Genomic DNA, 24,497 nt, shown 5'->3' on the forward strand with positions numbered 1-24,497 from the left:
CATATACGTTCTTTATGTATTTAAGATTATTTATGTAAAATTACATTGTGATGTTATGAACACAACTTTTATATGTATATATAGACTTCATTTAAAATATAAATATATTAACAATATTTGTAAAAATGATTCCCTACGAATCTCAAAATGGAATCGTATATAAATGACTCATGTGCACTTCTCTAAGATGCTGAAAATAAGTGTGCCGTTGCAGAGTTAACCTTTTAGCTGCAGCGAGATTAAACGCAGAGCGGTATCTTTGTATGGCGAGTTCTGCCACGGACTGCATAAAAACGACATTAAACACCGGTGTTTGATCCTTTTGACTATACATGTCGTCATTTACTACTTGTATTTATATCAAAATAAAATTATAATTGCTTATTTGTCTTTTCTTTTAAATTAATAATTAAATTATTTGTGCTTAAAGGTCTAGAACATAAACATTTCGTCAGCAAAAATATGTATGAAAAACTTGTATCATGTTAATTAAAAGTAGTCTATTTCTTTGAACGTAAAATGTATCAATAGCAATACCGAATCACATTTAATACCGATAGCGTATTCTATCGATCGATTTCGGAACACGACGAATAAATGAACATTTAATGCGCGTAATGTTACACTGTCTTCGCGAAACATACAGAGTACCTTATTGTACGTAATACGGATAATTGTCGCTGTCACAGAAAATCTTTATAGCAAAAGTTTTGGTCCGGAATTAGCGGTTACGGAGCCACTGGCGTCGAGCGGATACACAGCTCGTCGTAACCCGCTCGCATCGTCCGGAAAATTACATCTTACGGTTGTAACGAACTTGGCGGAAGTTTGCACGAAGCGCGACGTATCGTTCGTTTATTAAGGCGAGCTTTAAACTATTCACGGCCGTACCTCAACAAATCTTCCCGTGTAGTGTCTCTTCTCTTTTGCAACGCTCGAACTCGCGGCGCAAGAAACTTCAGAATAATACAAAATTGGAGAAAGGGAGAAGAGTGAGTCGAACAGGGAAAGGGTAATGCGAAGTAATAAGGCGTACCGAACGCAACGTGCAGTAAAATGCGCGCGCGCGCGCGACACTGTCCTTAAACACGACGACGTGACATTCAATTTCGCGTCAGCTAACTTTTTTAACGAACTTTGTGTGGCACACTTTGCGCCAGTTCTCATTCCAGTCGGAGATACCGAGACGAGTGTCTCGGCACACGGTGAAGAGCGTAATCGTGCTTAACGTGAATTATAAATTCACCGCAAACTATTATTTCAGTCTGATCCGACTGTCTGTGTAACTTTCGAATCGCGTTTCCAGCCGCGGTTACTGCGGACGGAAATTTCATTAAGACTCTTCGCGCGAATTTCGTACAGTTTAATATAATCTAATAATGTAATCTAGAGAACGTGTTCCCTGGAATATTTTTCATTTTGTCAAATCTTATAATGGCAAATTTCTGTTATCTAATGTATTACAAAAAATTATTTAAAAAATGCTTTGTACATATTACTTTCCACATTAATTTATATCGTGTCTATTATTTGTAGGTATTATTTTCATGTCCCACTTACTATGTCACTGATATGTCTATTATTTTCATATTTCCGTAATGCAAATACAGCATTGATAATAATATATTCACAGAAATGCAATTAGTACGGCCCAGATTGGCAAAGTTACTTCACTATAAATCAATGGACCACTTTAGTTACTTGCAGTCCGTCTTATGTCTCAGAATTAATTACAAATCACCTTTTCAAGATTTTCTTTTTGAATAATGAGATATTTGACTAATTGCATTATCTTTATATTCGTTTTTAAACAGTTAATTTTTAAATAATTATATTTTAATTATTTAAGAAAATATACTTCTGTTTTTGGAAAAGATGTAATATTTGAAATCTGTTTTACGTATTTGATGCATATTTCTTCTTTAAAAAAAATTTTTTTTAAGGCTAATGTAATCTAAAAGGCATGCTCTCGCTGTAATATTTTCCATTTTGTAAAATCGTTGTAATGACAAATCTCTATTATCTAATACATTACAAAAAAATACCGAATAAATATATCGATTATTATTAAATGACTAGTATGTAACTATTCAATATTTAAGCTCACTTTTTTTAACTTTCCAAAGTTGATGCCAAAATTTGTAACACAGTTATTCGGATTCTGGAATTGTAAGACTCATTTAATTTATGTTAATTAAAAGGCATTTAATGTCAAAGAATTAAAATGATATAAAATGATATTATAATATAAAAAAATAAATATGAAATTTTATTGAGAAAATTATTAAGAATAATGCAAAGAGTGTGCAGCTTTAATTAGACTGATGGTCATTAAGAATAATGTAAAGAGTGCAGAACTTAATTAGACTGATGGTCATTAAAATTGTAATATTATATTGCAATAATGATAACAACTAAAAATCTGCATATGAAATATTAGAGTAATAACTGTTTGTATTATTGTTTATGATGAGAAAATTAGTATATGAAAGAGAGCCTTCATTTAACTTTTATTATTTAATACTAGGACATCTTTTCAAAAAATCTAAAAAAAAAATGAATTTAACATTGAGAAGATGTTATGACTATAAAAATATAATGTTACTCACTTAATAAGTTCTGTGCAAAAATGTGAGAATATTATATTTTCAATTTTTAACATTAACGCGTATTTTTAAAAATTGAAATAATATATATATTTTGCTACATTCTTTGCAGAGGTAAAATAAAGAAAATTGAATTGTTGACACACATTTTTGACAGAGATTTAAAATGAAGTAGATCCAACTATGGAATAGACACATCGTCAGGTCCGGAGAGTTAATTGTTATAATTTTCTAATTAATTTTTTAAAATTTATCTTCATTATTTTCATTGGTCATATTACTGTTATATTTGGTTATTACGGTACGTAACAGTCCAATCAGGTAATTAAATTAATATTATTTTCACTTTATAAGATTTCGTTAAAAGTGGATGTTTCCAACGAAAGAACCTATTTTGCTATTCTTCAATAACATTTTGTTTGTTTACCGCAAACGATGAAGAGCATCGCGAAGCGTTTGTTATCCCTTCGCATTTCGTCAACACGAGCATTGTATAGTGAGATTCATCTTGTTCACCGATTCATCGAACAAACGATTTTCTCCTTTCCATCCGATCGAAATTACTTTCCGGTCGACTGGAATGTCGCGTTCACCGAGGCAAACAGCATCGCTGCAACAAGACTTTTGTGCTTCCAATTCGCCCCTTTTCTCTTTCTGCTTATTCATGAGAAAAAAAGATTACGAATGCATCATAACAATGCAAAGACAACGTATAGCCGATGAACTGACAACAGGAATACCGTCGCGCTGCGTTATTACAGTATCATATTTCCCGAGATACGTACCTTGTGATGCATTTCTACAATACTTTTTATTATTTCTGTATATGTATTGTACATATATCCGCAAGCAACACATGTGTCACGTGTGTCGACACAGAGTATGCGCTTGCATGCCATCTTGTAGTTACGTGTTTAAATCTATGACGCCATTCTCTTTATTACGGCAAAAAAGTGTGTTATAAACCAAGTCGCGTACCCATAAAAATCAGCAATCCATCTAGAAAACTATTCATAATTTCTTATATCGCATTCTCCTACAAGAAAAGACACATTTTTATGACACATTTAAAAAAATTAACATAATTATTTTTTCGTTATATTGGGATTATCATCTAAAAAGTATCCGCGGTTTTTTGTCACTAGATGTGTGTTGATGGTCATATATTTAATGACAAAGTACCGCGGATATTTTTTAGATGACCCAATATAATGTTATGTTACTTTTAAAAACTACTCCTGTTTTGATTAGTGGCTTACATTTTTCTCTTAAGCCTGATCTACATAAGAGAAACGCAAAACGCGAGTCGCATATCGCAAGCTTGTTGCGTCAACCAATCTCGAAGCGTCACTTTTAAAATTGACGCATCGGATTGGCTGACGCCACTCGCATTCTGCGTCTTATGTAAATCGGGCTTCATGTAATTCTTCTTTAGAAAGTATTCGTACGTATTCAACTTGTATCACTTTTCCTGATTAAAAACGGATATATTCAGAATACAATCCGTACACAATGAAATTCGAAAAATTTCGACTTATGTCATTTTTCTTGCGGGGGATATGTGTATTTTGTATGTTTATCAAATCATTATCCAGATGACAAATAACTACATAAGTGTGTTTAGTCATTTATTATATTACGCACTTTGCGATCGAACTTTTTTTTATCATTTTGTATTTTAGTTAAAATCTCTACAATAACTATCGAAACGTTCGATTTTAGCGTTAACATTGTAGTTACCAAAAAATGAAACAGCTTCTTATAAAATATATCGTACCGACACATACCGGCACTGTTACGTGCGACCTAAATTAACAAGACTCTTTGACCTAATTTAACTCCATACTCCAAACACAATGAACTACAAGTATGTAATGCCATACCTGTCGATCGTTGAATTTCAGGGCAACTGCAGCGTGTTCACTCGGGGTCGTAGTGTCGGAATTCTGTCGGGCGGTCTCGCGCTGCTCGCGCTGGGTCGGCTTAAGCTTGCCGGCAGCAGACCGGAATTCGCGAGCGCGGACAATCCGACGGCGAGGCATCCGTCGCGACTAACGCGCAGTCTGACGTTCCTATATCTCCCGGCGGCCAGCGCGAGAATGTTATTGTGTCCGAGCACGCTGAGCTTCGACTGGTCGATGGACGCCGTGCCGCGCATAACGAGCCCATTCGACCCACGGAATCTTGAGTCTGTATGTCTGTACGCCGTTCTAATTGGCGCGGCATTCTGGGCAGCTAGAGGTCTGCGACGACCCTGCCGGGACTCGACGATGGGCCTATTTCAACAAACGTACCCACGATCGGCGTCGTCCAGGTGTCCCGTGTGCGCCGGCAGACGCATCGGCGGTTGCCATACGGACGGCTGTCGGGCGGCGAACAACAATAACAACAGTCCGTTCGGCGATTGTCATTGTGCCAAGAGACCAAACAGCAATGCCGGCGTGAATGGTGTTAACGTCGGCAGCCGACAAACAGCGGCTACCGCCGTTGCCGTCTCCCTGGGCTTCCTTGTGCTTCCGTTCCTGCCGGCGAGCAATCTTTTCTTCTACGTGGGCTTCGTCATAGCCGAGAGGATACTGTACCTGCCCAGCGTGGGCGCCTGTTTGGCGGTCGGCGCCGCGGTATCCGGATGTTACCGGATAGCGAGAAGAAACGGGTCCAGAACACGCGGCAGAGTGGTGCTGTTGGGGACGGCGATTCTCATCGGCATGTTGTCAGCGAAAACACTCGTGAGGAATGCCGACTGGAGGGACGAGGAGAACTTGTACAGATCCGCGCTGCACGTCAATCCTCCGAAAGGTAAGCGATCGCTTAATCGAAACTTAAAGCCGGAAACACAATGAAATGCACGGGAAAGGCAATAAGAGATTCTCAACTTATCAGAAAGCGTCCATTCCATTATACATGATTTCTGATCTTGTAAGTTGAAATTTGGTTCTTCCTGTTTCTATTGTCTGACTATTCATTGTGTTTCCAGTTTAAAGCTGAAAACACAATAGAACAGGGAACAGACAATAACGAACCGTCCAATCAGAGCTCTGGCGTATAAGTTCGATATACACACATGACAGTGTGTACATAAATATGTATATTAGTGAAAATAGCAGATACGTATTATTTTGTAAATAATTCAAAGTTGTTTCTCGCATGATTTTCCTGAGTTCCTAGAAGTGAGTCTATATTTGTGTATTTCTTATGTATGGTATACCGACAATGACGTATACCGCAATATTAAGTTACGTGATATGGAAAAGACAAAGTTATTATCGTAACTGGACGCACTATGGTAATTTTAATCGACTATTGCAAAACATATCAAACTTTACATAGAAATAACATCTATGGCGTTTATTTTCCTGTACCAAGCAACAAAACATTAAGGAAAATATACATCAGAAAATTGACTGGAAAATATTAGTGACATGAGTGATGTAATTGAATTGTATGTACTATATATATACTATAGAATATATATTTATAGAATAGAATACCAGAAACAAAAGCAGAAAAATGCTATCCAGTCATACAACTGAATGAGTAGCGTGAAATGAGGATGACTCGCCTCTCAATTAGTATATATTCAAACAACAAGCAACCATCTTTTGTCTACATGCAAAATTCTTCGTCAATAGCTGAATTATCACTATAGATGCCGCCGAGGATGATTCAACCAGAATCGGAACGTATGGTGTAATGTAATTGTATAGAATTGATACCACGTTTAATAAATTTTACCACGTTAGAATAAATTTTATTGCGCTTTAATTATCGCGCTGACTCCTTTCAGCTCTTTGTTTTCACAGTCTGTTTTATTACTAGTTTATGATTAACTGGATTTATAAGTGAGTGAAAGAGAGAAAACTAATCATCAATCGCTTGGCGAGTACGTTAACTATTTTGTCGGTTTGAACATGCTTGTTGTTGCAACCCTAGATACAAGATCCGTTTGTTTGTATCTGCTATGTATAAGATTAACTAAGTAGAAATCAATATTTCGAAAATCAATAAATGACAAAGGAAGATCAATTCCGATCAACGAGTCTTTTAAAAAAAATAATAGAAAAATAATAGAATTTCATCTGAGTTCTGTGCGATCATATGACATTCAGTAGTGCAATGACTTGATTTCTTTCATATTGATATTCTAATAAAAACTTAATGTTTTCTAATTGATTGGTATCAACTCTTTTGAGTGAATGACACAGCAATTTGAATGTGAGCAGCAAATAGTTTTCTTATTTTAAAATACAACTCAAAAAATTAAGTTTCTCAGTAAAGAGGAAAAATCATTTCTCAACTTAATAAAAAATTATTGACTAATCGAACAATCAGTAAAAAGAATAGATTCTCAGGGCTGCCGCACATAAAATTCCGCAACAGTAACCATAAGACGTAAATTTAAGCCGATGAGGATATTACTTTAGGTCTACGTAATCCGTGTACTATAACGGAAATGAAAATAACAGTAAACTTATCCATAACCTCGCAATTAGATGAATTTCAACCGGTTGAATTCTCCTTATGGATAGGTTTACTGCTATTTCTATTTCCGTTATAGTACATAGATCTAAAGCAGTCCTGATTGACTCATCGGCTTAAGTTTACATCTTAAGGTTACTGAAATTTGATCTGCGACAGCCTGGCACACACCTTTCGTGACAGTAACCATAAGACGTATCGTAAGAATCAGTCAATCACAGTCGAGAATTCTTTTGCACTCTTAATTCTAATTGGCTGATTCTTATGGTACGTCTTATGGTTACTGTTACAGAAGATGCCATGGCCTTTAAAAATATGATCAAATGTTATTTTTATCATTTTCGTATTCCGTTTCACAACTCTGAAAAACACTCTTTCGAATTGTGATGATATTTTACAAATTTTATATTTACACATTTTATTATAAATCCGGAATAATTTATCAAAAGTGATATAACTTAAAATACAGGGTTGGAAATAACATATTACTTGTAACGCCGTTATCATTTTTGTTACTTTTTTTTTCGATAACAATCGTCATATTTTTCTGTCTGTAATGGTAACGGTAACGTTATATCTTTATAGTAACAGTAATGAAATCAATTGTTATCTTATCGTTATTTAAATCCCTTATTATCTTTACAATTATTCAATAAATCACATTATTTTTATGTAATTGGTTAGATTATAATGGAAGTTTAAATATCGAAAAATATTTTACTTCATATCTTCATATCTTAGGCTGTATTTTGATATTCATTGCCAATACTGAAAATCTGTAGTATAGGTACATATAAGTAATGTGAATTATAAATTTTCAGTGATAATGAATATTGAAATGCATTCTTGATAACAATATTAATATTTAAAAACAATATTTAATAAAAATTTTTAATAAAACTTGCATTTATAAATTACAATTTAATCTTCTAAAAAGATAAGCATATATTAAAAAATAAAAAGATTAATGTAAAGAATTATTAAAGATTTATTAGAGAGTTTAATATAAAGAAAAAAAAGCTCGCTGTAAGATTGGCTTAGAATTTTAACGTCGATATTTTTATAATTAGTATTGATTATTAAATAATATAATTTTTTAATTTAATATTTTACATTACAAAAAAGTAACGATGAAGTTACGCATCATTACTTTCTAAGTAACGGTTATGATAACGCATTACTCTTCTATAAAGTAAGGTTCCCAATCTTATCGAAATATCACCAACAGTTTCTATCTAGATCAGCCAAATAAAACTATTTCTTCTTCAAACTTCGATCACTAAAACTGTCCTAACTTTAAATGATTCCTTTAGAAGACTCTATTTTTTATTTACAAAAACAACACAACTTAAATATATCACTCTTGTAGAAGATATTATGATCTCTCTTGAAAACCTTGAGAACAACGAGTGCTATTTGGCGGACGGATTATGAAGTTAAATTAGTTTACTTTTGATGATTAATAGAGCAATTTTTGCTTAACTCATTCATGATAATAACTAGAAAATCATTTTTTTTTTTTAATCGTGTCACTTTTGAAGAAAACGTATGTATGTACATTCTTGATTTTTATCCCCCACACTCGGACACACACACACACACACACACACACACACACACACACACATACGTTAAGCAATAAGCAAAAACAGAAAAAATATTAAAATGCATCTGACAGTTAGTTATCATCAAAGAGTAGCTATTTAAAAACTCTTACTCTTTGCTGAATAATATATTTTTTTAACGACCTGCACGCGATCATATACCGTCGCACGTATCATAGGTCTAATATCGTCTCAATATCTCATGAAATATCGTCACCGTCGATGACATTTTTATCAACCGCGACCATTCCATTCGTCGACTACGAGCCCTTAAATGCATACGATATCTATGAGGACGTCATTCTTTATACACGAAGAGTCGTAAAAAAAAAAGGGGGGGGGGAGAGGAACAACCGATGTCCCGTGCGTTACCGCCTCGTCGGACGAATTAAAGACATAAAGATAGTAAAACGTGCCGCGCGCGCGTTAATAATAAAAAGCCATTGCGCGTTGATCGAAGCCCGATAGGCGCGTCACCGCAGCAAAATATACGAGCATGTAAAAGTGAAATTCCCTGCCAGCCGACGCGGCGTGGAGCCGACGTGTATCGCGCGCTGTCTGTTTTCTCGTTACAACGCCGCGCCATGCCAGGGCCATTGTGGCACCGACGGGCATGTGTTATCCCGTCTGTTCATCTTGCACCTCGACGCGGGCAACTATGCGCCTATATCGTGTCCATAAAATCGGAAAGAAGACTACACGGGGTGCAAGAAGGAAAAAAAATCTAGAACTCATCTTTTTTCGTTCCTACTGCGCTTTGTTTTCCTCCTTTTTCCTTTTTCGCAATTTCTCGAGTCTTATACTCTTATATATTTCGATGCGAGTTTACATATGTCTCTTGACTCGCAGGCATATACTTGCGTATGCGAAAAGTACTGATTTTAGAAGGTAGTAGAGGTAGAATAAAAGAGAGTTTTGTTGAAAACTTCTTTTTTAAAGTAATTTTAGCGTGAACTCTTAACAAACTGATTACAAAGTAAATTTGTCGGAGAGATTTGAATATATTGCATCTTTACTCTATATATTTTTTAGTATATACCTTGTAAAGATTAATTGTTTTTATTTAAAGAAGTACTCGAAGAGTGTTTTTATTGAAAGAGAAGTCAATTGAAAGTTCAGCTTTCATATCTTTAAATATAAGCTACACGTACCTACATAATTCTTATTTCCAATAATTTCACAAGTACATTGCAGAGATTATTCTCTACGATTATTATATCTTTTAAATTATTCTCTATGCGCGATTGCTTAACGCACTGAAAGATTAACTATTTCCCTCCCTCGCTTCTTCCAGCTCTGCATATCTCTCATATTTTTAATCTATCTGACGGAAACGTCTTATGCGCGCCAACATATACGCGCGTTAAGAGCATACGCGAGTTTCTCGTTTCTTCTCATCCGTCGGGTTTTCCCTTTAATGCACCCTTCTAATCCGTCCTGACCTTTTTTCACCTTTTATCCACTTTCATACGGCGCTTATCCTCTACGGTATACTTTTTCGTAATTATTTTAACTTACAGTCCCGCGAACGTAACTGCTCTGGCCGGCTTCTCTCTCACTGCACTGGCGAGAATTTTTGTTTCGTTTCTGTAACGCGTTTCATCCGCGCGATACAACGCGAGTATATTGCCAGAGAGACGCAACGAGTTCCTGCTGTATTAATTTGACCTCTTCCATGACTGTTGCCGCCTATATTCTCGCTGTTTTATATATATATATATATATATATATATATATATATATATCCAGTATATTGAAAGCAATTTCACAACGTTTTCCTATTTCGTATATTAAAAAGTGCCTTGAAAGTATAAACAGTATAACCTTTTTGCGAATAAATTTACAAGGGAAAAACAAATGGATATTTGGTTTTTTAAACTCGATACATAAAGCGACCGTATAAGTTACTCGATTCTTCCTTCATATGCGTACTCTGGAACGCCATCCGTCTTTGCCACTTTTTACACTCTATTCGCCCCATTTACCTTTGTGATAATCTAACGATTGATTGCACGATTTAATCTACCGGACAGTAGTTCGTATTAATTATACCGCATCAGCGTTGTATCTGTTCAACGTTATCGGTGGCATTGTTATTTTAAATTTTGAGATTACCTTACTTAATCTTTTATTATTTACATGCACTCTTGCTCTTGGTTAATCCCGAGCATTTTAAAGTCAGATTTCGTCAGCTTTTGTTACGTGAACATTATATCAAAGTAAAATTTTACAAAATTAACGTAGAAATCACTTATGATCATATTAATAGTTACTTATATATATTACATGTATAAACATATGGTTGGATTCTCATCATTTGTTACAAGCCATTAAACTTTTCGTTATTACCGTTATATTTCTTATTTCAAAAGTGGACAAACTTTGGCAAAAATTGTCACAACTCAAAAAAGGTGTTTTTTTTTTCGAATTATAAAAAAATAACGAAAAAAAATATATATATATATTATATTATACATTATGACATTTGATTAATCAATAATTTTCTGTCAAGTTCAAAAGTTTTTCCCCTGAAAAACTTATAGTTTTTTTAAGTTGCGTTAGTTTTGAAGTAAAGAAGCGATATCTTGTTTAAAAAATTCATCTCAATTTCCTAATAATTACACTTATCAAAGTTTAACTGAGAAAATTCACTTCTGTATCTCTCCACACATTTAAAAAATTAATAATCCCAAAGTTACTCATCTTAATGCTACGATCCAGCTCGTGAGAGACGATTTCGTCTCTGCTCTCTTAGAATGTTCCCATGTTTCCCATCTAATTTTCGTCCATTGTTTTTTTTATGTCCCCGCGAAAGGGAATGGACAAAGTGCGAGAACGAGAGCAAGAGCGAGTGAGGGAATAGAGAGACGAGTGACGGGCGTAAACTCGTACTACTCGTAGAGCGGACGGTCACGCGAGCTGACGCCGACACAACGCGCTACCGGCGCGGCGCGGCGCGTTTTAATTGCGCCGACAGAAATTGCGTGTTACCGTGTTAACAGGCTGCTCCGCTACGAGAAATAAATTTACATTTTGTTGGTTCAGAGGTCGCGCCGACGCGGACGCGAACGCGGACGCGTATTCGTCGGACGATGGATCCGTGCTCATTCTCACCCTCCTCTCCTTCCTGTTCAACAGCCTGCACCTCACAGCTGCATACATTCTCTCCTTTGCACCACTGAGGCCACGGAGTCACTCTACCGTCAGGTTGACGTCTACACGTTGATTTAACACGCGCATATATACATACGTACATACATATATCTTCAGTACCGTTTCCCTCGGCTAACTGCGATTTCCACTGATTGCACCACGATAATGTATCAATTGTAACTCAGTACATGTATAAGAAGGGTACCGATGAGATTTAAAATATAGTATATATTTGAATATTTCTGTTATTTTAATTAATTAACATTTTTAATTACAAAAAATTATTTTTCTAAATGCTATCTCTATAAAATGCTGTTACATATCCATTTATTTTGTTCATTAGCCAGGGAAAATTCCGAGTACGAAAATATTCTTTGATTTTTTTACGAATATTTCTTTCTATTCATATTACAATTTTTAATTATAAATTACCTTTAAATATCAATTTTAACAATCTTTATGTTATATTATTGCTTTGCATATAATTCAAGTAATAAAAACAGAAAGGAGAGTATATAAATATTAAAGTATATTATTCGTTGAAAAATGTACATTTATCTGATAAAATTATAAATTCAATTTCAAACACAACAGTGTTCGATATGTATTATATCGCAGTTGCTTAACTCCATTATGAAATAGTCTTATATTTTATGCTTTGGATTAGTCAGAATTAATATCACTCAAGTGGCAAAGTGTTCTGTGCAAACTGCACTTCTCAAATATCGCATAATAACGCTGGAAGTATAATAACTATGAAAATATTAACTTTTATGTCTGGGAGGTGATGTACAATATATAGGCGTAGTGTGCGTGCGCGCAACATGTAACTATGTTCCTGGGGCACTTCCTGCTGATCATTTAACGAGTTGAATATTCAACTACAAGCGAGCACGTAAGCAGAGAAATGATGGGCGGGCGTATCTTGATCGTGATAATTCTCAAGTAATTGCCGCTAGGATAATAATTAACACCGAAAGCGTAAGACGTATTTCGCACCTGTGCATCGTGCCATCCGTTAATAATTAGCTTGCTGCCATCAGATTCCTATATATACACCACTGTTATTGTATTTCACTATTATCCTTTTTAGTCTTTCATTTTTTTTTACATTTCTCAAAAACCCATAAATTTGTCGGGTTTATCGTCTTATTATCTTTTTTGTGCGAAACGAACTCAAATAGTCGATTTAAGTCCTTTTATATTTGATATTTTGCCAATACTTTAAGAGATGTAAAATCAAATATTTTTTACATTGATTCTAGCTTATGGAAATTTGGGCAGCATTCTCAGCGAGCAGGGGCGAGTAACCGAAGCGGAAGAAGCATTCGTTCAAGCTCTTCGCTATCGACCGAACATGGCAGATGTGCACTATAACTTGTAAGTACCACACTCTAATTCAATCCATATTCTTCTTGTGCGTTTACATTTGTACAATGACATACGTGATACATATGAATATTATGTATCAGATATAGGCATCAAAATAATAAGCTAAGGAAACTTGATATAATAATTTAATAAATATTGTAACGAACAATAATTTTTCGAATCTGTCAAATGAAAAAATTGCAAAAGAATATTTGTATTTATATTGTTTCCGTATAAAATTTATTTTTAGAAAGAAATTATTTTTTCCAAGAAATTTTTAAACGAAAAAGTGTTTTAGGAAATCTTTTCTCGCGATATTGGGAGTTGAAAGCTATATTAGCTTCAACGTAGGTACGTCTCTGTAAGGATAGATTCGTTTCTTAAACCTCTTTTTATAAGCAGTATAGTCGTCTGAAAGTAGTCCGCTAAGTACGATTCAATGAAGCACGAATGCCGGTAAGAAGATTACCAACCGATATCTCCATATTTGACCGATTAATTCTTCTCCGATTTTTCCGATCCGCCGCGATGCGAAATATATTTGCTCGCGCTAAGCCGATCTGGAAAAAGAGGGTCCGGTGGGAAAGCTCTGTTTACCGCTGTAGTCATATCAGGGAACGGCCACGAGCTTCTTAAGCACATAATATCGGTCAGCGTGATCCCACGACCGTGCTATCTCCTTTCTCATGACGCATCAACGACTTCGTACAAGGCTTAGCAAGGATAGCCCTGAGAGAACGGCTGAAAGTCCTCGGGGTCCTTCGATCGGCGCTCATCATCTTTCGACGCTCCACCTACTGAAGGTGGGAAAGGACGTGGAAGCCTGTCAAGCCGTTGAGTCGATAAGCCTGCCTACCCTCTGCACGCTTCTGATAAGCCGGCTACGTGGCGCGTAGTATGTGCCACGTACTTGCCCCATTATGCATCCATGGACGTCTTATTGTTAGTATGGCACTCCTGCCGGCTAAATTGAACAATCGATAGGAAGCAGCACATTAATCGATAATGCATTATAGCGATTAGAAATGAAGTGATTTTGATGTGAAACTAAGTAATAGAATAATCTTTTCGTATCATTAATATATCAGGATATTGTTTATAGGCGCGAACAAATTAGAATTGAAACTTTTGAACTCGGGAAAACGGGGAGGGGGGAATAAAATGGTGTGTCTATTGAACTTGTTTTATATTATTAATTTTTTATTAATTATTAGCATACATACGTCACATAATATTACACATATTTAATTTACTAATTTACTTTATTTTTCCCTTAAAATTGTTAACTAAGTCTTTATACTAGAGAAATTTAATTTTACAACTAGAGATGCACAGGATATCTGATTTTTGGTGATACATTTGGCCGAAACTTTATATTGAAATGATGTGTATAATAGTACGAATATCTGAAAACTTTTATTGTCACTGATATATTTTTTAGAAATATATCGGATATATGACAAATCTGGTTTCTTTAGCTGATATTGTCCAGTTAAAACATTCTTGATCGCTGTCACGATATATTAGGATCAAGATAAGTTAATAAATTCATTCACGCAAAATATGCCCGGTAGAGATAATATTTTTCGCAATAAAATTATTTACAAATTTTAATATGTCATTCAGCATTATTAAGATCGTTCTATGAGCATCGAATTGTTAATTGTGCAATTTGAAAAATATTTCCGGAACATACATATGAGCGTGTGAAATCATATTTACTTCGTTAAGTAATTACTATACACGCTACTTCAACGAACTGAACCAGCGTGCACTGTGGCTGCAAGCGGTTACAAGCAAATTCCGGTGAAACCGCTCGTCCGTTCAGATAAGCCACACCCGACGTTTGTCCCTTCGTGGCAGTGACGGTAATACCTTCCAGGCCTTCACAGAATCAGCTTTTAGAGTGAAATGAAGCGCGATGTAATTACCTATCACTAATCCTGTGATAAAGGACGAAAAACTCTGCTAGCATCATCAGAATGTTAATGATAATACATCTCTCTATGATTCGAAATTAGATATGAAATTTAAAAAAACAACGTGAAAGAGGAATTGTAGGATATATTCTACACTCAGAGAAAGAGACACGGTGCAAATAACAAAAACTGTAAAAGTGACTATATCTCTGGCGAAAATTGTTACTAAAAAATTGTGTTTATATCACAGACTTCTACTCAATTAGACTGCTCAATATGATAGAAAGAGATGAACCTGATTCCGAGCTGACCTTGTTTTAGCTCACATATGCGTATGTATGCGTCCTGTGAGTATCGCGTGAACTTGTAAAAACACTAACGTTATTATCCGTGTGATTTATATACTCGTATTTGAGAGCGAGTGAACACAAATATGGCACTGCTTCAAACATGGAGGCGAAGTCGACAATCTATTTATAGAATATAGTTTATATCTGTTTATGAATAATTTTAACGGTGACTATACTATTTATGAAGAATTTTAATGATAATTATACTGTTTTATTGATGATTATACTGTTTTACTGAGTTTTATTGATGATTATACTGTTTGAAAACACAGGTATCTGATATTCATCTGTTGATTGAACATTTTACAAACGTTTAAAAAATTATAATAGAAATGTCTAATAGGATGATTATGTCATTGCCACTGATGATATAGCAGTTTTTATAATACTGTTTGGAATTTTGTAATAATTTTTTCGTGAGAATAAGCAAAAATCAGCATCTAAAACAAAATGAGTATCTGAACAAAAAAACGACATCTGAAGAAAATGTTCCTATTCTTTTTTTTAAACAGAAATCATCTATACAAATTACCTACAAGTTAATATACCTATATGAAATACCTTTATAGAATCCTTTTACTTTGACGTAAAACATTTTTTGTTGATATTTATAAACTTACTTTATGATGTTTGGCAAAACGTAAATATATAACGCAACATTATTTTGAAGCAGAGGAGGTTTTCGTAAACACAGTAGTGCCTTTAGCTCCGATAGAGCTATTTTATACAAATAACGCGACGATATATATAGATTAAGTTAGTTCATGGTCCGTTTTATAGATCGATGGTCGAATTTCGTTGAATCCTGATTTTATGTTTAAAACCACATCACTATGAGAAAAATAAAATAATTTTAGGAAATTACAAACATGTTAAATTATTTAATATTACCAATAATATACGTATTATTATCTTAACTAGGCAATTTGCGCAATTATAAAAATTTTATTTTCATATTCGTAGAATTTATTTTTAGTTGTTTTTATATAGAAACAAGCCACAAATATATAAATACGAATGGGGTTTTAACTTCTTTAATCATTTAAATAAATCATACTTTTTTCGCGATATTAATAAAGTGCAATTTAGTTTCCAAGAAATAAGGGGGTGTTTTTTTTTAGAAGATCTATGTCAGTAATCGGCAATTTTCCCCTATACAAGTATTTATTGAGAGTTTATAAGAAATTCGCTTAAATATTGAGTAAATGTTTTATGTAAGCTTGAAAACATTTGTTGAATTGTTTATGAAATAGAAATTTGCACGTAGCATTATTTAGAAGATGTTTACGATCATGTTTGGTAGGCGTTTGAGGAGTGTTGTGCAATGTTTTCGGAATCTTGCAAATGTTTAGAGATTTTAATTAGTTTTAATTAAAAGAATCTCCTAAACATTTGCTTATTAAATAGTCGTGATTATTAAAACATTACTTGAATTTTTATAATATTCCGAAAAAATGTCACATTCATGACACTTTCCGATCGCCTAGTAAGTATAATCATAAATATCTACATAGTTCTATATTTAAGTGGTTTCAACGACTTACTCTTCGGCCTAAATTTACATAATTTTTGGGAGTGGATTATTAGAAAAGCTTTAAAGCTAAGCTTTTTTTTTAGTTTAATTAGTAACGTAGAAAATATCTTTTTACGTTATTAGATTTTAGAAGCAAAATCACGATCTCATAAATCGTATGCTTTTCATTATATGTTTCTTCCATTCTACGTGTACTCTTTCATGAAGCGAATCCTCTGCAAAATATGACGGGCCATTTAATCACCTTCCAGTTATTATCCCTTCCAATGATACACCGTTGCACAATTATCACCCGACGTACGTTATCGATACGAATCAATAGTCCGGGAAATTTCCGTTACGTCCTTCCATCATTATTTGTGAAAGAAAAAAAGCGGTTAATAAGAAAGCGACGTATATATCGTGTTCGTTCGCTTGCTCACCACGTTTTCGTCTCCGTTTTACTTTCTTTCGCGGAAATTTACGAGCAGATCAGATATATCGCAGGATATTACAACCTGGATGCTATGAAGAAAATATAAAGTCTACTTCGTGTTTCATGATTTTCTCAGATAAATCCCCATTTTACTTATTGTCATATATATATATATATATATATATATATATATATATATATATATCATTATTTTGTGAGCACGTCCGCGTGTATGTGTGTGAAATAAGGATATACAGGGTATCTTAAAATTCGCGTTTTCGGAATACAGGACATGATTCTTTATGCTAAAAAAACAACTTTTTTCTTTAGCAAATAAATTCTGTACTTCGAATTTTGGAACATGCTGTATACACACACACACACACACACACACACACACACACACACACACACACACACACACACACACACACACGCACGCACATCGCATAATCTAATCTTTCGTTACTTTGAAAAAAAAAATAAACCGAGAGTTATTCTGATTTTGGTGACAAATCGATCCTTGCGATATATTCAATGATTTCGTTTGTTCGCAACGATTGACGATTTTGTGCCTACTGCTTCTCTTCTGCCGAGGTCAACCTTAAGGAGACTGATGGCAGGCCCGGGTAACGGCGACGGATGTTGATTTATTAAAACCCCGACGTGATCGTAAGTCATCCATCAGCGGCTGCTGGTGAATGGAAAATTGATTAGTCTTCGCCACGTGTTAGGAAAACCGTGAGGGGGCAAAAAGCTTTCCCCGAGCGGAATATCCAAAGAATACATCGTAATTATGTATTACTCTGTTACTCCTGTCGGCAGGTCGATACTTAATTAACCGCACCTTTCCTTTGCCCTCTCATTGTTACAACAACGTGATGGTTTGATAATTCTCTCTGGCGAAGACTCGGCGCGCGTAAAACGCCAGGGAAAAAAGCGCGTCACAAAACAACGGGCGAACAGGGTAAGCGGGATAATTAATAATTGTAGCGAAGCCACATAGTTTCCCTTAATCGTGTAAATATGTAATAAAACAGCGCTTGTGGTGTGTATTATAGATAATATACAATATAATGTAATAAAACATTAATATAAAGGAAACCGACTACACGACTGGCGATTTGTTTTTCTTAGACATTTGGGTCTTCAGTCATAAAATAGATAAGACAAAATACTTATAATCCATATTAAATAGCAAAGACTGTTGAAATTATTTTTAGCTGTTAAGATAATAATCTTTGCTTAGTAAATTACCTAAATTACTATATGCCGCTAGAATAATCAAATTGGTTACAATTGCTGGTAGAAGGAAGTTGATTCTGAGCGCAGCGGTCGTTCAGCGGAAAATGAAATTGGTTGATTCGAGACAGGAATTGACACCAAGTCAAAGGAGGACTCTCCCCGTTACTCTCTCGCTCTCGTTCTCTCTCTCGCTCGCTCGACGCTTAATTGTCGTCGTCGTGATGCCTAGGCACCTTGTAACCGTAGCAGCAAGCAGGTACGCTCTGTTATATGACGCAACGCATTGACGCGCGAAATGGTACGAGGATGCAGATGCATGAGAGAGAGAGAGAGAGAGAGAGGAGGAGGGCAGAGCCACGTCAAAGACTCTGACGAATGCGTCATTGCGTAGTCGAATAGACTTTCCGCACGCATCGCACGGCGAATAGCGCGTCAAAGAAAATTAACTCGACTAATTAACTGATTATTTTAATGACAGTCAAAGAGTCGCACCGAAGGAACTTGCTATTATAATTGCGCCGCATTTTCGCTGCACCCCGGGCGGAGACAATGAACGCAGTTGGTGGGATATTCGTGCCCGTCCGTGTTTTCATACAGCTTTCATAACGCGGTTCACAGTCGAGTCTGTTTTTCGATGCCGCGCGGTCGTAACTGTGCCGTTGGACGGAGCAATGGTATAAATCATATTCTCCTCGTTTTCAGGAATAAAACGGTTTGTGAGAGCGTTTGCTGGAAAATACGGCTACTTTATCGCAATACGTTTTTCTACGCTTTAAAGAGAAAGGTTGAACATTTCACGTTATCCAGAGATAATCACGTGTTATGCTACCTAAAATATACATATGGCTGACTAATTATTGATTCGCATCACTATTTTGCATAACGACTCGATTATTTCACCAGTTGATTTTTCCATCCAAAAATATATAAAATAACAGTAGCGCATATAAATTGTAAATTTACAATCATGAAAAAAATTTTATGTTTGTGCAAGTTAAGAATAAATATTTCACGAAAATTGCAAAACATAAATGTGTGTGTTTTAGAATATGTTTTGATCATCACTCGCACGAATAAATCATAATAAATACAATTTCGTTTCGTTGCTGTAATTGTGACACTACAAAGTAGATATGTATCGCAATTTTGAAACTCGTTAGATGAATAAGAAAACTATATATAAAAAATAAATGATATAAAATCAGCACGCTCTATTTAGTCGTTTAACAATATTATAAATTAGGTATACATTAAAATTCGTTACATGTATCGCTGCAGTAAATGTACAGAACAAATCAATGTATCATTTCGGTAATGGATCGATTTCTAAGTTTGTCTTCGCAAAAATCATATAAAATTACGTTTTATCAACAATGTGAAATTTTAAACTTTAAAATGTAAATTTTTATAGTTGTTCTGGACTATATATGAAAATCTGAACATTTTTATTTGTGAAAGCTTTACGAAAGAGATTTTATTATTAAAGAAGTTGGATTGCATTTTACCTTTTTTAGACATTTATAAATTTATCTACAAGAATTTACAATAAAAACAACTATGTTTTTAGGAATGTATTATAACTCCAAATATTACCAAAGTTATAAAAATTTTATCTGCGTAATTTTACAATTTTAAGCGACTTAGGGATGAATGTGACTATTTGCTCCAAGAGGGAAGTGGGATGTAGCGCAAAAATTTAAACTATATGAATATACTCGTAAAATCGTATAAATAGCACATAAATTCTGTATATTTGATTTTCCAAATCTGTTGTTATTATTAGGTGTTGGAATTAATTCGTAGCGTTTTTAATGAAAGAATGTTATTTATTTCACATGAGCATTAAAAAATACATTAATGAAAGTACTTCCCATCACTTGTAAAACGCTACGAATTAATTCCAACACCTAATAATACATGGGAAGGAGCTGACTGACAGCTTGCTCACCCCCCCCCCTCCCCATAAAATTTTTTTTTAGCTAAACGAAATGAGCGCAAAATTTTTTTTGCAGATTTTGAGAGCGCATAAATACCGCATTGTTATATAATTTATTCATTAAGATTTGATTAAATGGAGAGGGGAGGGAGTCAGGCAGACATAAAACATCCTTAAAGTTCAACATTGGAGAGTTAAAAATGAGATTACATTAATTCGAATTTCATCGGAGCATTTTTGAGAATACAACAATGGATAATTGCTAAATAAATGATACTGTGTTAAACGATTTAAAGATTAAAATTACATTATATAAAGAATTTATATGAATATTATAGGTGAAAATTTCACAGGTCCAAATGGATTAATTCTGTACAGTTAATTCCCTCTGAAGCGCACTAAGAAAAAATATTTTTACTATAATGAAAATAGTCATATTTTCATTGCATCACTCCATTGTAATTTTTTTATCGTATCAAAGATATGATAAAAAATACATTTGCAAAACTTTTTGCTTTTTTGTGATTGAGGATCGGTTTTAAAAACATCGTAATGTACGATGCAAAATAATTCGGATTAACGTCGGCTTGTATTGAAAACGTTATGGATAGACTCCGGAAACCTTCTATCAGTCAAGATACACATAATGTATTGTAATAGGCTTTGCCACAAGCATTCATAAAATTAAACCAAAAAATTGATAAGTATATCTTATATAATACACACAAATCGATCATAAAAACAGTAGATTTTCAGAATTTTATTTCAATCAAAAGAGCTTTACTCTATTTTCTATTCAGTGGCTTTTCGAAATACACAGATTGCTTACACTGAAACCTCGTAATAGTTCAAGGCTTTGAACATAATAACAAAGTTGTCCTTACATTTTACTTAGAGCCTATTGGAAGTTGCGGTTCTAGCGCTATTCCCATTCGAACTACCCACCGTGATTTTATGCGTTATTTTGAGGTTCGTTATTACAATAAATAGTTTTTTTATCCAGTGTATATCTAACTTTTATTTACATAAAATTAATGCACATCCAGAAAAGGCATTTTATAAAGAATAATGTGTCGTTATCGTTTTTGATCATAATTTCATATTTATGCATATATGTACGTACACGGAGAGAATTTTCTTTTAAAATTCATCCTGAAAATATGATAATTGTACAATACAATATTTTAAAGATTTTTACCATGCACTTCAGTAAAATTAATCAAGCTTATTTTATATTTTATAGTTTTATTAATGAATGAGAAAGATTTAAATTAAAATTCTTCGAAATACAATGTTATTCCACGATTATCATATTTTCAGGGTAAACTGTAAGAACAAATTTTCTCCGTATAGAAAATAGAGAAACACGTTCTCTGGAAATAATTTTTAGGAAAAGTAGTCAAACTGTTCAAAGAAATTTTTAAATAATTTTCACTTTCCTTTTTCTTTCTTCTCTCTCTTCCTAAAAAAATAACTAACTTTTCTGCTAAAATCCTTATAGGTCCGGTTTTTCATATGCTGGTTAACTTATGATTTAACTAAAGCTGAATGGATTTCATTTATGACACCCATCATCATAGATGAAGCATCATATTAGATGAAATATCAGAAAGTTTAAGTTAATCAGCAAAAAAAACCGAGCGATGAACTGTTTTGTTCTCTCATTAAGGATTCGATACAATACTATATAAAAAATGAAAATGCTACGTGGACACTCTAGCGTACCGCTCCATTTAATCCGAAACATGACCGTTTAATACTATATTGTATCCATTGAATATACGAAGCTCGCGTTCACAAGCGACGCAACGCGAAGCGAGAATCCGAGCAGCATAGCCGTCTAATGCTGAACGCGAGAATGTGAAGCGGCGTAAGCCGGAGGATTCCGCTAACGGAATACCTACCTTACGCGAAAGCGATCCTCGCGAGGTCGCTGTGCGAGCTGCAAGACGAGTAGGATGGGTTAGTTAGGTAGATGCGAGGGTGCGGAAGACGGGCCTGGTGAATTGAATGGGAAATTGATGGGCTTCGCCCTGTCGGTCGTGTACGCGGCAGCGCGCGCGCACATCCGCCATAGACCTCCTGGAATCCGTTGTCCTGGCAATGTATACAGGCTGTACCTGCAACCGACCATTCGCGCGATTCTCCTCCTCCTCCTCCTCCTCCTCTTCCTCCTCCTCCTCCTCCTCCTCCGCTTCGCCCGGCTTTCGGCCTTGCTACTATGTGTGCTCCTCGCGCGCATACGTCGCATCTCCCGTTGCATATGAGCGATATAAAGGCTGACTCATGCTCTGATAGAAATATATTAATGGAGTTCGTCCTGACCATCTGTACGATGAATCATGAAGGCATAAAAACTAGACTGATGATATGTCCTCCTATTCAAGTTTGATAGATATAAATGTGGTATGGTAAGTAAAAATTTCCATTCTTCCCTAATTTTTTTTTTTTTTTTTTTTGGAAAATATTCTTCTTGTATCGTGTTAAAATATTATTTAATAAAAACTTATATCATCATATACAATAATATTATTTATTAAAGAATATTTTAATGATGTTATTCAGTGATAACGAAATATTTTGCTAACGATTTACTTATATAGCGATGATAATCTATATATATAGTGAACTCCGACATTAGATCCTCATCAAAGGAAACATTGACATTAACTTGTGCCGCTAAGCGTGAATCAGCCTTAAGCCTGTATCCGGTAGGATGTTTGTCCGCGCCGTGCCGGCCGCTTGAATATGTATCGTCCATCCCGACGGCGCTTTGATTGTGCACCCTCGCCGCATTTGCATGCGAGCTAGTTTCCGTGCCGACTGGTCAGAACTGTCAGAAGACGCAACAGTGTGCCGCGCGCGAAGGCATAGCGACCGTCATCACCCCGCGGCCATTTATGCGCCTCGAACATTGACGCATGTCTGGTGTATGGTGATATCGCATGTGTCCGTTTTTCTCCATGCGAGTTCGCGAGTTCCGTTTTTCGCGAGTTACGAGTTACGATCTTTACCGCATGACTTGGTCCTTAGTCGTAACGAAGGGAATTTAATCCGCTTCTCAAGCGAGACGCTCGGCGAGATGAGAATTACGCATGAGAGAGAAACGAGGTGATAGCTGTGTTCAGCTACGCAGAATTATAACTGGTTCGTTGAAAAGGGAGATGTTCTCGCACGTTTGTTTGACTATCAAAGAAACTGTCGTTGGGAACGTACAAAAGAATTTGCGATCTATTCGTTGAAAAATGAATGCCAGTCTCGCCGGCTGGATTATCTAGAAAAGTCGTAGTTGGAAATGTAAAAAAGAATCGTTGAGCTCATGGCCTGTCGCAAGAAATTGAAAAGAAATACTTTGCTGATGATTTTATTATATTCAATTATTAGTTTTTTGATCTTTTTCTATTGTCGCAATATTTCAAACAATTATCTCAAGTCAAAAATAAAAAATTCAAAATATGATAGTGGATTCAATATGGCGGATAGAAAACATCTGATTATAAAATTAGAAATTTTTAATTGCGAAATAACATTAAGTTTTCAATTTCGTTTTATTTGAAGCTCATTATTAGTGTTACACAAACACTTACTACACTGATTTTCAAATTGACTTTCAAACTCTGATTATGAATTCGGTAACACTAGATTCTCTTTTCCCCAAATTGTTGCAAGTTTTGGAGATACTCTTTTGATATTTTTAAATGACTACATTCAAATTTAATGATACCAAGAATTGAGTTTTTTTTACGATAATCAAATATTTTTTTCTTTAATTTAAGTTATTTTAAGATCCTAAGGCTAAAATCTAATTTAATAACTCCGAAAATCATTAGACAACAAGGTCTTTTTCAAGTTACTTTATTAAAAAGTTTCCGTGCGTCCTTAAAG

The 24,497-nt window shown here is 34.8% G+C and overlaps 1 protein-coding gene across 3 annotated transcripts in view; it reads left to right on the top strand.

Annotated features, from left to right (window-relative positions):
• The window catches only part of Tmtc2 (Transmembrane O-mannosyltransferase targeting cadherins 2), a 290,264-nt gene that overhangs the window by 164,651 nt on the left and 101,116 nt on the right, over positions 1–24,497 (top strand). For all 3 annotated transcript variants that reach the window (XR_015546164.1, XM_087409526.1, XM_087409524.1), the window contains exons 4-5: positions 4,511–5,405; positions 13,108–13,222. Coding sequence is in view for 2 of the 3 variants with exons in the window: in XM_087409526.1 (XP_087265652.1) it covers positions 4,511–5,405; positions 13,108–13,222 (1,010 nt within the window). In the remaining variant the exon portion in view is untranslated. The remainder of the gene's footprint in view (positions 1–4,510; positions 5,406–13,107; positions 13,223–24,497) is intronic.

Source organism: Acromyrmex echinatior, chromosome 9, assembly GCF_024713525.1.
Source record: "Acromyrmex echinatior isolate Ae372 chromosome 9, ASM2471352v2, whole genome shotgun sequence".
Classification (NCBI taxonomy): domain Eukaryota; kingdom Metazoa; phylum Arthropoda; class Insecta; order Hymenoptera; family Formicidae; genus Acromyrmex; species Acromyrmex echinatior.